This window comes from Lepisosteus platostomus, chromosome 28, assembly GCF_059453375.1.
Source record: "Lepisosteus platostomus isolate fLepPlt1 chromosome 28, fLepPlt1.hap1, whole genome shotgun sequence".
Lineage (NCBI taxonomy): Eukaryota > Metazoa > Chordata > Actinopteri > Semionotiformes > Lepisosteidae > Lepisosteus > Lepisosteus platostomus.
This window is the reverse complement of record NC_142638.1, coordinates 8155771-8169165: the sequence shown is the minus strand read 5'-3', so window position 1 is coordinate 8169165 and position 13395 is coordinate 8155771. Positions and strand designations below refer to the sequence as shown.

General features: G+C 50.1%; 2 protein-coding genes across 4 annotated transcripts in view; both read left to right on the top strand.

The window, feature by feature from the left end:
* The first annotated feature begins 403 nt into the window (after nt 1-403).
* LOC148638772 (uncharacterized) lies at nt 404-5430 on the top strand. The gene is made up of 3 exons (XM_088622812.1): nt 404-442; nt 2383-2509; nt 4091-5430. The coding sequence occupies exons 2-3, from the start codon at nt 2427-2429 to the stop codon at nt 4347-4349; spliced, it is 342 nt and encodes a 113-aa protein (XP_088478938.1). The 5' UTR covers nt 404-442; nt 2383-2426; the 3' UTR covers nt 4350-5430.
* kansl1b (KAT8 regulatory NSL complex subunit 1b) overlaps nt 5134-13395 on the top strand; it is a 54458-nt gene continuing 46196 nt past the window's right edge. The window contains exon 1 of one of the 3 annotated variants that reach the window (XM_088622792.1): nt 5134-5528. The gene's annotated coding sequence lies outside the window, so the exon portion shown is untranslated. Of the gene's footprint in view, nt 5529-5587; nt 5711-13395 lie in introns of those variants that run through there. The other 2 variants (XM_088622790.1, XM_088622791.1) reach the window with 2 other exon arrangements.

Below are 13395 nucleotides of genomic sequence, written 5' to 3'. Positions count from 1 at the left end.
TTGCCTTTTCTGCTCAACACTCCTCTAACCCTGAGGGTATCAGTTAATGAAGCCAAATTCACAGACGAGTACCCCAAAAATGGTGTTAATGCTCTCGCACTATGACGGTACATTTAGAGAGTGTAACAGGAACGACAATGAAAACAGTTGAATCGTGCTTAAAATCCACCAGGCACTGTGATGCTGTGGGCAGGAAGACAGTGCAGTGTACGAATGACAGTGTTGTTAAAATTCTGGGTTACCCCGTTAAACAACACCCATGCTTTCTCATTTGCGAAAACAAAAGTCCTGCAAACTTCAATTCAAGACACTTTCCATCATACGCCTCTCCGAAACGAATGACAGCCCTGCCTACCAATAGACTGTCCGCTCTCGCTGCGTTGTCCAATCAGAAAGCACAGAGGGTGGGCGATTTCGCTTCAAGGCTGGTTGAATTGTGCAGGTAAGTGAACATGGATTGCAGATTCAAGATATATTGTTTTAAAAAAATAAGGGTTTTTAAGAAACACTGTGAAACAAAACGTTTGCTGTTACTAAAGATAACGACAAGGGTAAGGCAGGGTCAGGTTTTGTGTACGTAGGATAGCTGAATTAAAATTGCACAGCATTGCATAAAGAGAGTTCTTTGCTCTGGTAACAGTCAACAGGCCAAAATAGTGGTTTAGTGTACAGCAGTACAAATAATGTCCAGACAATGAATCATTACAAAGAAATGAAACTTTTGCTGGAGTAAATGAACGAGAAAACATGTACAATATCGACATTCTGCGCAAGATCTGTCAAGTTTAATGACAAAATGCACTGTTGTGAAAGCAGTAAAGCCAATATTTGGAGAAAAAGCTGGACGCACAGGCCAGATGTACTAACGGTGTAGCATTATTTTGTGCAAGAATGAACGATGTTAACTCACAAGCGTAAGGAGTTCTTAGTGTCAGGCATAAATTCCAGGGTCTTGAACAAGTAAGTACGGAATTATTTCCAAACTTGGACGATCATTATTTCCTGTTATGATGAGGAGGAGGAGGATAATGATGAAGATGATCTGAAATTGTAAAGAAAAGCATAAGGCCAACAAAAAGAAGCACTTTACCTGGTACAGTTTCCTAATTTCAAAATAGAGCTCGTAAGAAATTCGTTAACCAGTAGTTATGAATATTATTAAAAGAATACAACTAAGACTGTAACCACGGGTATATAATACGTTCTTTTATTCAGTTGTTTTGACTTTTTAAAATACAAATGCGACGCTTATTTCTACGTTTTGATGTTTCTTTTATAAATTATTGTTATATTTGTTTTTTTTTCTAAATACAGTGTAATATTTATAGATATTATGTCTTGCGTGTTATCGTCACGAAGTCGTTTAAACATTCGTTTTAGGCACCTTTAATTATTTTCGATATTTACAATGTTTTCATAATTGGTACGGTTTCATTCATTGCACAGTATTAAATATATAGGTGTTACAGTTTGTGAACGTACACATTTTCGTCCAATTATATTACTGCAAGTGTAGTACTGTTTGTGTGATGCTAATAGTAGTCTAAATTAAAATTAACGTATTAATAGACTAACGAGAAAGTAGTTAATTTCATTTGAAAATGTATTTGAGGCCAGAGGCCAATAAGTGTGATCATCGTAGATTATCTGAAAGAATTGTGGAACTTTGATTTGAGAAAATTAAAGTAATAGAGGCCTTAGCAACTTCACAACAGCCACACCAGTATAACCAGGAATATGATCCCACCTCTTTCATATTTGCACAACAGGAGTGATACATTGAAACAAAAAATATTGTTTGTACCTCTGAAAAAACAAAACAAGTGAGAGAATCTTCAGATAAAAACAGCAAATAAAATAAGAGCTTCAAACTGCAGTAAAAATGTCATTTCTCAGTAATGCTGTTTTGAGAGGACAGATGAAGAGAACTGAACAGGTATAATAAGCGTTATCCATGGAGAGGTTTTTTTATGGGAAGTTTCTGCACAGGGTGCTCTATGATAAAGGCTTTCATCATTGCTCATGGTTTGCAGAAACCAATTTTGTGGATATTTCTGTGACTTCTTTTCATACAGATTGAACCTGAATGGTGTTAAATCCTGGCCAAAATATGTACAGTATTGATTTTGCTGGAGTGGACATCTCTCGGGTGTTCTGACACATGTATCTGAGCAGGGCTGGGCTTGGCGATCTGTTCATCCCCCTGTGTGCACAAGAAAGAATGGATATGATACTGAATTGAAACCATAGTACAAGATTCAGGTGGTCCTGATTTATCTAACGTTTGCAGCTTGCAGTTTGCCTCATCACTGATGGTAACAAGTTGTGACAGCATTCCTGTGACTTCAAAACTGAAACTCTCTTTCCTTTCCGCGATCTTAGGAAATTTGGTTCCATCAGGATCCGTGGATTTATTGCCTGGCGAGATGGGTTGGCCTGGGAGAACCTTCTTGGAAAAGGCCTTGTATTTGCTAAGGGGCCATGAAAATATGAACCCAAAGCTTCACAGGTAAGTTCTTAAGTGCTGGTTCTTTTCACACTGTAACTACATGCAACTTTTAAATTCTAGTTTAAATGCTTAGATGATTGTACTTATGGAAACCATCGCGTGTGTACATATTAGATCTAATTTCCAGGTCACAGAGTTTGTCCTTTTTTACAGAATGATTTGGAGTTAAGTTTTCATCTCGATAGCGCTTTACCTTGATCTGATCTGCTTGGCCCAAGCAAGTGCCCGTGCCCCTCGAGTACAAAACGCACCTGGGTCTGCTGTCCACGTCTGTGTTCCTGCTCGGAGAATGAATCGGCCGGCCTATTGCAGTCATTTAACTCCATTCCTTCTGACACGTGTCTGAGCGCCAGCAGAATGCCAGAGGCCAGAAAACATCTGAATCCCCTGTCGGCAGAACTAAGTTTCCCTCCCCCCCCTAGAAATTTAAATCACCCCCCCATTACAGTCAAGTGCATGTCTAGATTGCTGTTTCTCCAGGTTCTATAGATCTCTTTGAGACCCCAGCACCTGAAATTGTTTAATTGCTCATATTAAGCCAATAATGGGCTAATTTAGGTCAGTGAGCTGATCTCATGTTCACACCAGCCCTCCTCATCCAGGACTGCATTTCCCTGTTGGGGACCCCTTCTATATATATTTGCAGGTAGTATTGCTTACATTTGTTGTGCTACTCTGCACCAACTACTACTATTTGTACATGTCTTTTTTTCGGGGACTCTGTTAATGCTGCATCCGAAGTCCGAGCAGCCAAGCATTCATTCTCGTTGATCTAAAAATACTCAGAACCGATTGGAGCTGTAAAGAAAAATGAAAGAGATCTACATATATCCAAATGATGTTCTATTAGTAAAAAAAATAATAATTTTACTTTGAAATGTTGCAACAGGAGTGGGACTTGCTTCAGTGCAGTTGAAGATGGTTGAGTTCTGCGGGATGATGCATTAAAGCATAGGTGTGTTTTCATGTACGGACAGCACAGCAGCATTTTTGAGTTGATTAAAGTCGGGCGCAATTGGCAATCGGAGCGCCACCGTCACCTTACTGTCATATCCGTGAGACTGCCTTTGCGTTATGGGAGCGCCAGGGGGCGCTGTGGCCCCAGATGGGAGGGATCCGCAGCGGAGAGCTCCTGAAACAGGTGCTGACGTCAGCTTAGTCTAATGGCTGCGCGCCGGGGGGTGGGGGTGGAGGATGTTTTGTGTCGCGTTCGCAGAACAATGACACCCGTGTTCGCGATCTAGCCCTCGTGGCGGAGGGAGAGTCTGCTCCTGGGCCAGAACCCCGCTCCCTCCTTCTCGAATAAAAAGCATCGCGTTTCTTATTCTCGAAGCTCCCAACTTTCCGAGAGTAAAAATGTGATTCTGGGAGGCGTTGTCATGGTGCGTCTCTAGCGGGAGGCGCTTCTTAATGCGTCACTGGCTGTTGAAAGATAGTGTCTTTATTTTGGGGGGGGACAGTGGGCGTCTGCGCCTGCTTTGGACTGAAGCGTCCATGATACCGCCAGGACAGGCCGCCCCAGCGAACAGCGGCCGGCGAGACGGGTCCGCGTTGTGTAACGTGTTTTCCTCCCGCCTGCAGGGGCGCCGTGTGGCCGGCAGAGGGCGCCTCGCAAGCGCGCGTGTGTGCGCGTGGGAGAGCACTGCGCCACGCCGGGCTGGAGGGCGGACCCGCGCCCCTGCACTTGCGTGACGCGCCCGGGCCAGCAGCGGGCATTGAAAACTCGTCTCGGGGCAGGGTGGAGAGGGAGACCACGCAGTTTGCTCCACGGGAGCCCCCCCCCAGCAGCGGCAGCCTGGGTCAGGGGCGAAGCTCCGCTCCCTCCGCCCGTGTGTCGTAAAGCAGCAGCCGGGAGGGCCGGCGGGGCTGTGCCCACTCAAGAGCGTGCAGCCCACAGGCGGGGTCCTCGCTCCGCCCCCCTAAGCCGCCGCTTGCCGTTCATTGGCGCTTGGCTGGTGGCTTCGCCTTTGCCGCTGCGGTAATGGCGGCGAGTTCCCTCTAGTGGCGCAGAGCAGGGTCTCTGTTCGGTCTCTCCCCCCCCCTCGTCCACCGGGACGTTATCAGCTCTCCCATACCCGCAGCCAGCCCGTGGAAGTTTCATTTCATTCACTTGTAGTTCCTTTGCGTCTAAACACGAAAAGCACCCTTCCGTTACGCCACATAACCCGCGCCTTTCTGAAGAGAGCACGACCCCGCCTCGTCCTCCTCCTCCAGTTCCCCTCCCTCGGCCGGCACTTTCGGAGCAAAGCCCTTTAAAACATTGCAGGGCCGGTCGGGCCTCTGCGAAACCACTGAACCCCCCTAGCGAGCGTCACGAAAGTTGGCAGTCCAGGGTGGTGCAGCCGGAGCCGCGAAGGCACCGCGGTCCTTGATCCTTGCTGTCCGGGAGGGTGGCGTGGCCGCCATTTTGAGCCAAGATGGCGGCCGCCGGAGCGCAGTTTCCTCCTCCTCCTCCCCCCCTCCCGATCCCCCGTCGCTCGCCGGCGGAAGGCGCCCTCTAGCGGCCGCGGGCGCAGTTTCCTCCCCCCCCCCCCCACGAGCCCCCGAAAGCTCTTCGTCGCTCTAGCGGCCAGTATGAGGAATGTCTCCCGCCGCGGCTCGACTACTCTTCTCCGTTTCTGTTTTGTCAGACTCAGAGATCCGAGGGAGAGGAGGCGAGCCGCCATTTTCCGACCGTCGCTCTCCCTGAAACAACGGAAAGAAAGAGAACCCCCCGATTCGCGCCGGGGAGAGAGGGCACCCGCGCCGGAGCGAGCTCGGCACGCGGATCACGGAGGCAAGGGGGAGACGGAGCCCCGCACAGCCCGCAGAGAAAGCCGGGGGTCGGAGGGGGACCCTGTTTTAAACCTTGCTCCGTAATTTTTTTTTTTCCTCTCTCTCTCTCTCCTCTGCGAGTCGGGCTTCTTGACTCGTCGTCGTTTCGCCCATTTCGCGATTCCGAGAGCAACACGGGCTCACCGACGCCGGAGCCCCGCCGGGAGCTGGTCGCCAAGGGGCCGGTGGGGACGGCGTGAGCCCGGTAATTCATTATTTTTTTTTTACTATTTTTTTTTGTGCGTGTGTGTGTGTGGTGGTGGGGGGGGGGGTAAGGAGGGAGGGAGGAGAGGGGGGGGTTGTTTATCGCGTTTTATTTTTTTTTGCTTCTCCAAACTGCGGGGATTTGTTGCCGAAATTCCCCCGGACTCTGCGCCTCGTCACGTGGTAGGTTCCTCCTTTTTTTTTTTCTTTGTTACTTTAAACTCGGCGGTGGAAAAAAAAATTGAACTTTTTATCGTGGCCGAGGGAAATAAATCTTTTTTTTTTTTAGAGGTGGTGGTGGGGGGGTACCGCAGGACGGCCTTTTGTTTTGAGGAATTTGACGTGCACGGTGTTTTTGATGGCAGACGGTGATGGGGGGGACGGCGGCCTTGTGCTTCAGAAGTGTTTGTTTAATTTAGCGGCGGGGCGAGCATTTATTGTTGCCTGCGCGGCTGAAGTTGTCGCGGTGAAAGGGCTCCGTTCACCCCCCCCCCTCTCGTTTTAGTTCTCTTCCTCTCTGCCTGTAAAAAAAAATAATAGATAAAACAAAGCGCCGAAGTGTGCGGTGTTTTTTTTTTCTGTAGCGGGGAAGCGAGCGCGTCTCCCGGGTTATTGTTAGGCAGCCCAGTGCCCTTGAAAACGCATTAAAACGCGTTGTTTGTTATTCGTGTCAAAGGGCAGCGCGCAAGTTTAAGAACATTCATGTGTTTTTTTTTTACTTTTCTCTTTTTTTTTTTACTCCAGCGGCTCCGGCCTTCAGCGCTCGGAATCGGGTTTTTTTTCTTTTTAGTAGACCTTTCCGCATTTTGAAGTTGGCCGGGGTGCTTTTCCTGCTGTTGTTAAAAACTGGTGTAATCTTCCGAAACGCAGCTCGCCCAGGAGGATAGGGGCGCATTTTGTGACCTGCCTGCTCCAGATACACCCCACGGGCATCGCTGCCGCCCCCGACACGCACACTCTCCCGTTTTTACGAGGAGGAACGTTTCTGTAAATTTAATTTCCTCTCTTGTGTCAGAGATGTGTCTTATCGCTTCTTTTTTTTTTTTCGGTCGTCATGATGGCGAAGCCACTTTCAGGCGCCACTTTTTCTCATCCCCCGCTCCCCGTCTTCTCTCCTCCTTAGGATTGTGTTTTTTAACCCCCGAATAAACTCGCTTATTAATAACGAGCGATAATAATAATAATAAAAGCAGGGGGAGTGTGTGTGTAGGGAGGGGGGAGAGGAGGAGGAGGCGCGCGGGGAGAGGGGGGGAGGCTTGCTGGGAGCTCTGGCGCGCGCTCCCTGTCCGTCCGGGGGTCTCGAGGGGGTCCGCGTGCGCCCTTCCGAGCCGTTTCCGACCGCGGGCGCGCGGGGTGGGGGGGGGGATTCGGGATTCGGACCCGGTCTCGCTCTCGCTCCAGGCTCGCTGTACGCGGACACGCCGGGCCGCCGCAGCACCGGGCGCCCATTTCCTCCAGCGGGGAGCTGCCGAGACAATAAAGGCGCGTTTTAAATAGCGAACTTTTGACATGTGCCGGGAAGGAAGAGGGAGGGGGGGGTGAGTGTAGGGCGGAGGAGGAGGCGGGTGGTCACAACAAAACCTAATCAGATTTGTTTAAGGCGCGGGGGGGGTTCTATAACTGGGTGAATTACATAATCTCCATTTAAGTTTGCAAGCGCCTGGCATCAAGTGTGCTTTGCTCTGTCTTTGCCGCCGCTCGGAGCCGAGTGTTGTCACCTCTTTTTCGGTTTCACGGGTTGTTGTGTTTCCTCCTCTTCCTCTTCCTTGCCGGGTTCAGCGTGTAGATCCCGCCCGGCGCCGCCACGAACGCGTCCCCCCACGACCCGAGCCGCGCTGGGTGTTTAACGCAACACAGCGTGGGATAGCAGCCTCGTGTTTCTCCCGACCGCGCCGGCCGGCCTCTGCCTGGTCGACACACTTGTAAGAGGGCTGATGCGCCTCTTCCTCTGTCCTCCTGTGTTGACGTTTTTTTTTGGAGGGGGGGGGGGCGGCGGGGGTTACAGATCCTTGCATCAGGCATGTGATCCCGGCAGTTTGATGATGTAATTTTGTGACAAAAGAAATCCTAAAAATAAACCCGTAAACCACCAGACAGATAGTAGCGGCGTTCGGACAGATTATCCCCCTCGGCCGGTGTAATCTTTCCCGGCTGGAGGTCGGGATCAGCTTCCAGGGCTTGTGCTGCGGCGTGGCAGAGACCCTCCGCCCTGTGACAGGGGGGGTCAGGGCCCACAGGCACAGACAGAGCCACGGGGCCCAGAGGCGCCACCCACCTGCCCTTCCTCGGACCCGTTCACCTTTCCCTGGCGGAGAGAGCCCCCGATCCCGTGCGCTGAGGTCGTCGTGAAAACGGGTCATAAAAAGGATGTCTCGAACCACCCCGCTGCGCCGCATGAAGTGCTGTCGGGGGTCGCTGTTATAGCATAGCCCCGGGTTTCGATCCGGTACTTCCTTACTCACACGCGCACGAGCGGAAGTCGCTGTATTGGCGCGGGAACTTGCCGGGCGACCTGCTTGCAGGGCCCAAGAACGCTGGAGGCGGTCCGCGCTTGTTGATCTCCACCGACCTGAGCGCGGGGAAGGGGAGTCTTGACGCCGAAGAGCAGGGCACCTCTATAAATCATCCGGCGCAGGTCACAGAGGCTTGTGACCAGACCTCTGCTGAGATCTGATCAGCCCGGACAGTGGGCTGCTCGGAGGTTCCTGGTTTAGGCTCCAGCCTGCAGTTTGTGGAGGAGCTGGACGCCCTCGGGCGTGGGGAGGGCAGCCTGTGGTTCTGGCCCTGCAGTGGGGTGACGTGACGGTGGCCGGTCGCGGTGTTGTGTAGTGTCTCGTGACGAGCCGGGTTGAACGCATGGAGCCTAACTAGGTTGGTAGGTTGCTGACTTTTTTTTGCGTTTAACCTGTTTTCTGATACTTCCTGCGGTGCCAGTTCTCCATTCAGACTCCCCATCCAGGGCTTTTGTGGCTTTTCCTGCTGCTGTGGGTGGCTGAGAGGGACACACAAGCCTGGGATAAGTGAGGCCCGGGCTTTTAGAAGATGAGTCTTAAGTTGATGCTTGAAATCCTGACAGTATGCTCAAGTTGAGGATAAGGTCGTTCCGGCTAAATCAGATGAATAAAATGAGTACAATAAAAGGGCCATCTGTCTAAGTAAATATATTCACAGTCCTACAGTCAAGGTATAAAATACAGACTTCAGAAAGTTCTCTTGCAGCCTCTGTTTGCACCAGAGGGAGTATATTCCAGGCTTGTGGGGTTGGCATCCTTCCCCCCCCACCTGGCTTTGTGGAAGGATGCAGGAGCTGGGCTGCATGTCTGAGCACCAAGAGCTGTTGAGGTTTTCAAAGGGAGGAGGCCAGAGGCACCACGGGGATCGAGGTTCCGGACCCCGGCCTCGCACACCTGTGGGGTTGCGGGATCGGACGCCCTGGCGTGGGGAGCGGGGAGTCTCGAAATCTCAAGGGGATCGCTGGGCGGGTGGGGGTCAGTCCCGCGGGGCGGCCCGCCGGGGGGTGGCGGTGGCGCGGGGCAGGGTCGGGCCGGTTCGCACCGGGTTGACCCCTCAGCAGGCTCGGCAGTGTGTGGGAGACCAGGTGTGAGCTCTCGGGGGGGGGGCAGTGTGAGTGAAGTTCAAGGGCAGGGGCTACAAGGGGGGGCTCTCTTGCAAGATTAGTTCTTCCCCCTCTGTTGGTGGGGGGAGGTGGGTATGAGCTCCAGAGCTCTTACTTGGGCTGGGGCACTTGAAAAGCACATCTTCTGCTTTGCCAACATGCCCACTGAGGAGTAGGTGCAGGCAGGTTGCATCCAGCGGTTGAAAAATAATGGACTTCGGACTTGCTGTGCAAGTTTGTTTTTGTAAGAGTGAATCAAAATTTCATAGCTGTGTCTATGGATAGGGCGAGTTCTTATTCACCATGTGATGTCTGAGCTTCCCTTTTTTTAACAAAGGGTAAAAATACAGGTAGGGATTGGCACAGTTGAGAGTCTTTATGACTCTGGCGTACTTTGACAATTCCTGCCGCTCCGTGCTTTTTATGTAGATTGAGGGAAGAGAAATTGTGGGGCAGGGAATGAAGCTACTGAGTTTGTTTTTCAGGTCAGAGCCCCATTGTTCTGCGCGGTTTTAATTTGTTTGTGGCTTCGGATGTGATCGTGTGGGCTGGCTGAACCTGGTCACGTCCAAAACACTGGCGTTTGTCACCTGTGCTTGAGGGAAACCTGTAGGGGCTCAGTGCCATGTGGCTGCATCCTGTCCAGTCACCTGGAGCCTTAACTCTCTGTGTTGGAGGTAGGAAGGACCAGGGATAGTTTCTGGAAGGTCATCATGTAGAAAGTCAAATCACCAGCCAGGTTTCATTTCTCAGTGACAGTGAAATAAATTCAGCATTAATGCAGATTCTGGAGGCAAGTATCGAATATTACCCTGCCATTGTTTTGGCAGACAAAACGGTGATATTGAGACAGGCTGCTGTTTGAGTGTGTGACTGCAATTTTGTAGGCAGCAGACAAGGAAGTGTTTTGTGTTGGACATTTCCTACTTACATTCTGTTTGCTAGCAGTGTTGGAATTGCATCCCCTGTTGCAGGCAAATTGGGACAATGACAGAGAGGAACAGGAAAAGCATTTGACTTGTGCATGATAGTATTTCCAAGCCTTGTGTCTGTTGAGTGCAACAGGTGTGACGTGTCCGGCTCCTGGTGATGTGTTGCACATGGGGCAAGACTTGAAAAACCCCAGATGGCTCGCACTGCTGTGCAGTTCGTCTTGAACGCCGTCTTTGAGGAAGGATGTTAAAACGGTCTGTCTGGCCTCTTCTAACACGTTCGGGTGACAGTTGTACTTTGAGGCTGCTTTGAGGCTTATGCAATGCTGAAAGCCCTGGTAGTCAACATTCAGGTGCTGTGGTATGCTAAAACCTGTAATCAGATGTTCATATCTGAAATCTCTCAAATGCATACATGGAACGGTTCTTAATCCCAAGTATTTGAGCTTATACGTTGGCTAGTATATGTTACAGTGACTTCTGCTCCTGCATTGCTTTGGAGTGTAAAATCCAAAAATTGGTCCTTTCCAGTGCTAATGAGGAGAAAAGTCATTTTTTCCAGGGTCCCGAACGCTTTGAAGGATGACTAAGTGCAGTTAGCATTCTAAACTGAGCTCTCAAATCCCAAAAATACCTTTGCATTAAATTTTTTTTTCCTCAGGGTAGCAGGAAAAGTTATTAGCTTTTGGCTTTTGTCTTAAGGATTCCAAGCCTTTGCACTATTTCTTCAGCCCTTCTCAAGATCCCCTTTAAACTCCTTTTCTGTCCATTTTATACTTGCAACACGATTTGGCTCCTATGATGAGGGGACTTGCAGGAACAGAGTGTAAATCCTCTCCAGTTTTCCTCTTCCATTAGCATTTTGTCATGGTGAAGGATCGTTATTAGAGGAATCGCAGAGGCCTTGGGATTTTGTTCCAAGTTAATCCTCCCTTTTCAGTTTCCGGGCATCTTGCTTTGGTTGTGTAATCTCCCAAGACGAGCATTCCTGGTTGGCACTGGTTGGGGTTTCTTGGGATTTGCCTTTCTGACTATCGTTCGTGTTTGATCAGATGTCCAGCAGCCTGGGCACCTGAGCTTTCTGACCAGGGAAGACCAGGCTGTGGGCTTGAGATTCTGGTGTCCCAGGTTAGATGAGGAAATTCTTCTGGATCTGCAGGAATTTCTAGAAGGACATTGGATTTGGGTGGTGTGCAAGTGTCTGCTTTGTTTCTGTTCTCCTCCTTGGGTGCCTCCGGTGTTGTGGTCCAGTCGTGTAGTGACCTGAATGTGTGCCTTTCATACCACAGTGGTTTGTTCTTGCTGTCTGATGGGCTAGTGCGGTAGTAATGGCCTCTGGTCAGCCTCTTCTCCTGCCCCACGCACCTGATGAGAAGGGGGGCATGTGGAGCAATTAAAACTCAGGAAGGGGCAGTTAGTCCCGCGTTATTTTAACTGGATTTTGTTGGTGGGGTGGGTTAGGGCGATCCCCTCTGCGATTTTGAAGTGGATAATCCCGCTGTGGAATTTTGCTTCCTAGTCTCCAGTGCCAAAGAAGCACTCCCTGCTTATGACCGAATTCCCAACCCAATTCCAGGGAGTCGGTAACAAGGCTTGGCATCTTAACACACAGTCACAGCCTGCTTCTCCAATAACTCCCATGTTCCTTTTGTCTCTTTGGCGGCTTGGTTTTGTTTCTGCGCCCAGGATGTAATATGCTGTGTGAGATAAAAAGGCCAATACGCTGGCCATTTTATTTTGGGGAGCAAGGTTCCCTAAAGTACCGGTTGTTATGCAAAAAACTACAGTTTTTGTCCTCGGACAGAGCTGACCGCTTTAAAACTGCTTGATTTTTTTTTTTTTGAGCCTTTAATTAAAACGTTATACTCTGCATCTGTTGCTGGTCGGTGCTTTGGAAAGGAGAAATGGGATCTGATTTATACAGGGTGTCGAGGTGAGCACTTCCTGATGCCCCTCTTGTGCTGAGTGGGGGACTTCAACCTGAATTTGACACAAGGACTAGTCTGAAGCAGGTATTCCTCTAGAAGTTTTGTAAATGTTGCCTCGGACCATTCTGACAAAACATTTCTGCCTTTGTGTGCCTTAAGACCTTCAATTGTCTTATTATACCTGTATTAACCTTGTTGTATTATTTATATAAGTTGACTGTACCTGTTTGAAGAACTGCTTCTAAAAATCAGCAAGGCAAAGTGAAACTCAGTGAAAGCAGCTCACAGCCTCTTCCTGACCATATTCCTTATAGTAGTTCAGGTGGGGAGCTGCGTCAGCATGCATAGGCTGCAAAGGAACAAATAATAGGTTTATTCCATGCTGAAAAGAGAAGACGGAATAAACGTTTCGGTTGTGGAGCCTTCTTCGGGTATATTACTTACAGACCAAACTCTTGTCCATCATCCAGCTTTTCAGTCAAATGACATGTAACTGATCTAGTTAAATACTGTATATGCTGGTTTATTGCACATAGTTTCTAATATTTTTGCATGCATGCTTACTGTGTCGCGTGGTGGTGGAGCAGAATTTAGTCACGTTTGCGGGGAGAATCGGCTGGCGGTAAGATTTTGAGCCATTTGGTTTGGTTTGTAGTTACTCACAAACCACCACTGCAACAGCCAAGAGATGTCATAGTATTGGAAAGCCGAGCATCAGCGTCGGTACCTTAAAAGGTTTTCCATCATTCGGAAAAATAAATCCACTATACAAACACCCCACCCGAGGTGCCTGGTAATGCAGGCCCACATCGGGTGAAAATAAGATGGCACAATGGCCACGCAGCGGATATGGAAAGAGAGTTTTATGTGGCCTGCCTCTGCAAACCACAGATAAGGCACAAGGATCAACCCAGTCAGCTCGAAGTTTCTAGTAAAAATAAAACGTCTTTGTCCACCCTCACGATATACTGTGAGATCACGTGAAGGCGTGAGGGTGTCGTTTTTCACAGCGCTCTGAGAGTGATGGGAGAGCTGCGTTCACCCCAGAGGGTTTCCTGCTGCTCTGCTTTCCAGGTTCCTGGGGCGTGCAGAGAGACTAGCCTACTGCAGGCATGGCTGCACTTTATTTTAAGGGAGCGCACACTTGAGTTTGAACTTGCAGAGAGGGGCTGGCGTTGAGGTGGCCGCGTTTCCTTACTGCAGCCGACTCTTCCTCTCGGGTCTGAGGCGTGGGGGAGGTGGGGGGGGGCGGCCCAGCTTTGATCAAGGTTCTTGCTGAGGAAGCGCGTCGCGGCCCCTCTCGAAGGCCGAGAAGGCCGAGGTCAGAGCGCGCGGATGAGTGGAGGAGAGGGGGCTCCGGGGGGGGCCGCCCCCCCCGAGGCTGCACTCCTC

Bases quoted from the DNA above. Each gene is read 5' to 3' on its own strand.
- LOC148638772 (XM_088622812.1), top strand. From the start codon at position 2,427: ATGGGTTGGCCTGGGAGAACCTTCTTGGAAAAGGCCTTGTATTTGCTA. The intron at 2,510-4,090 runs GTAAGTTCTTAA...TCCCGCCTGCAG, and splicing joins ATGAACCCAAAGCTTCACAG to GGGCGCCGTGTGGCCGGCAG.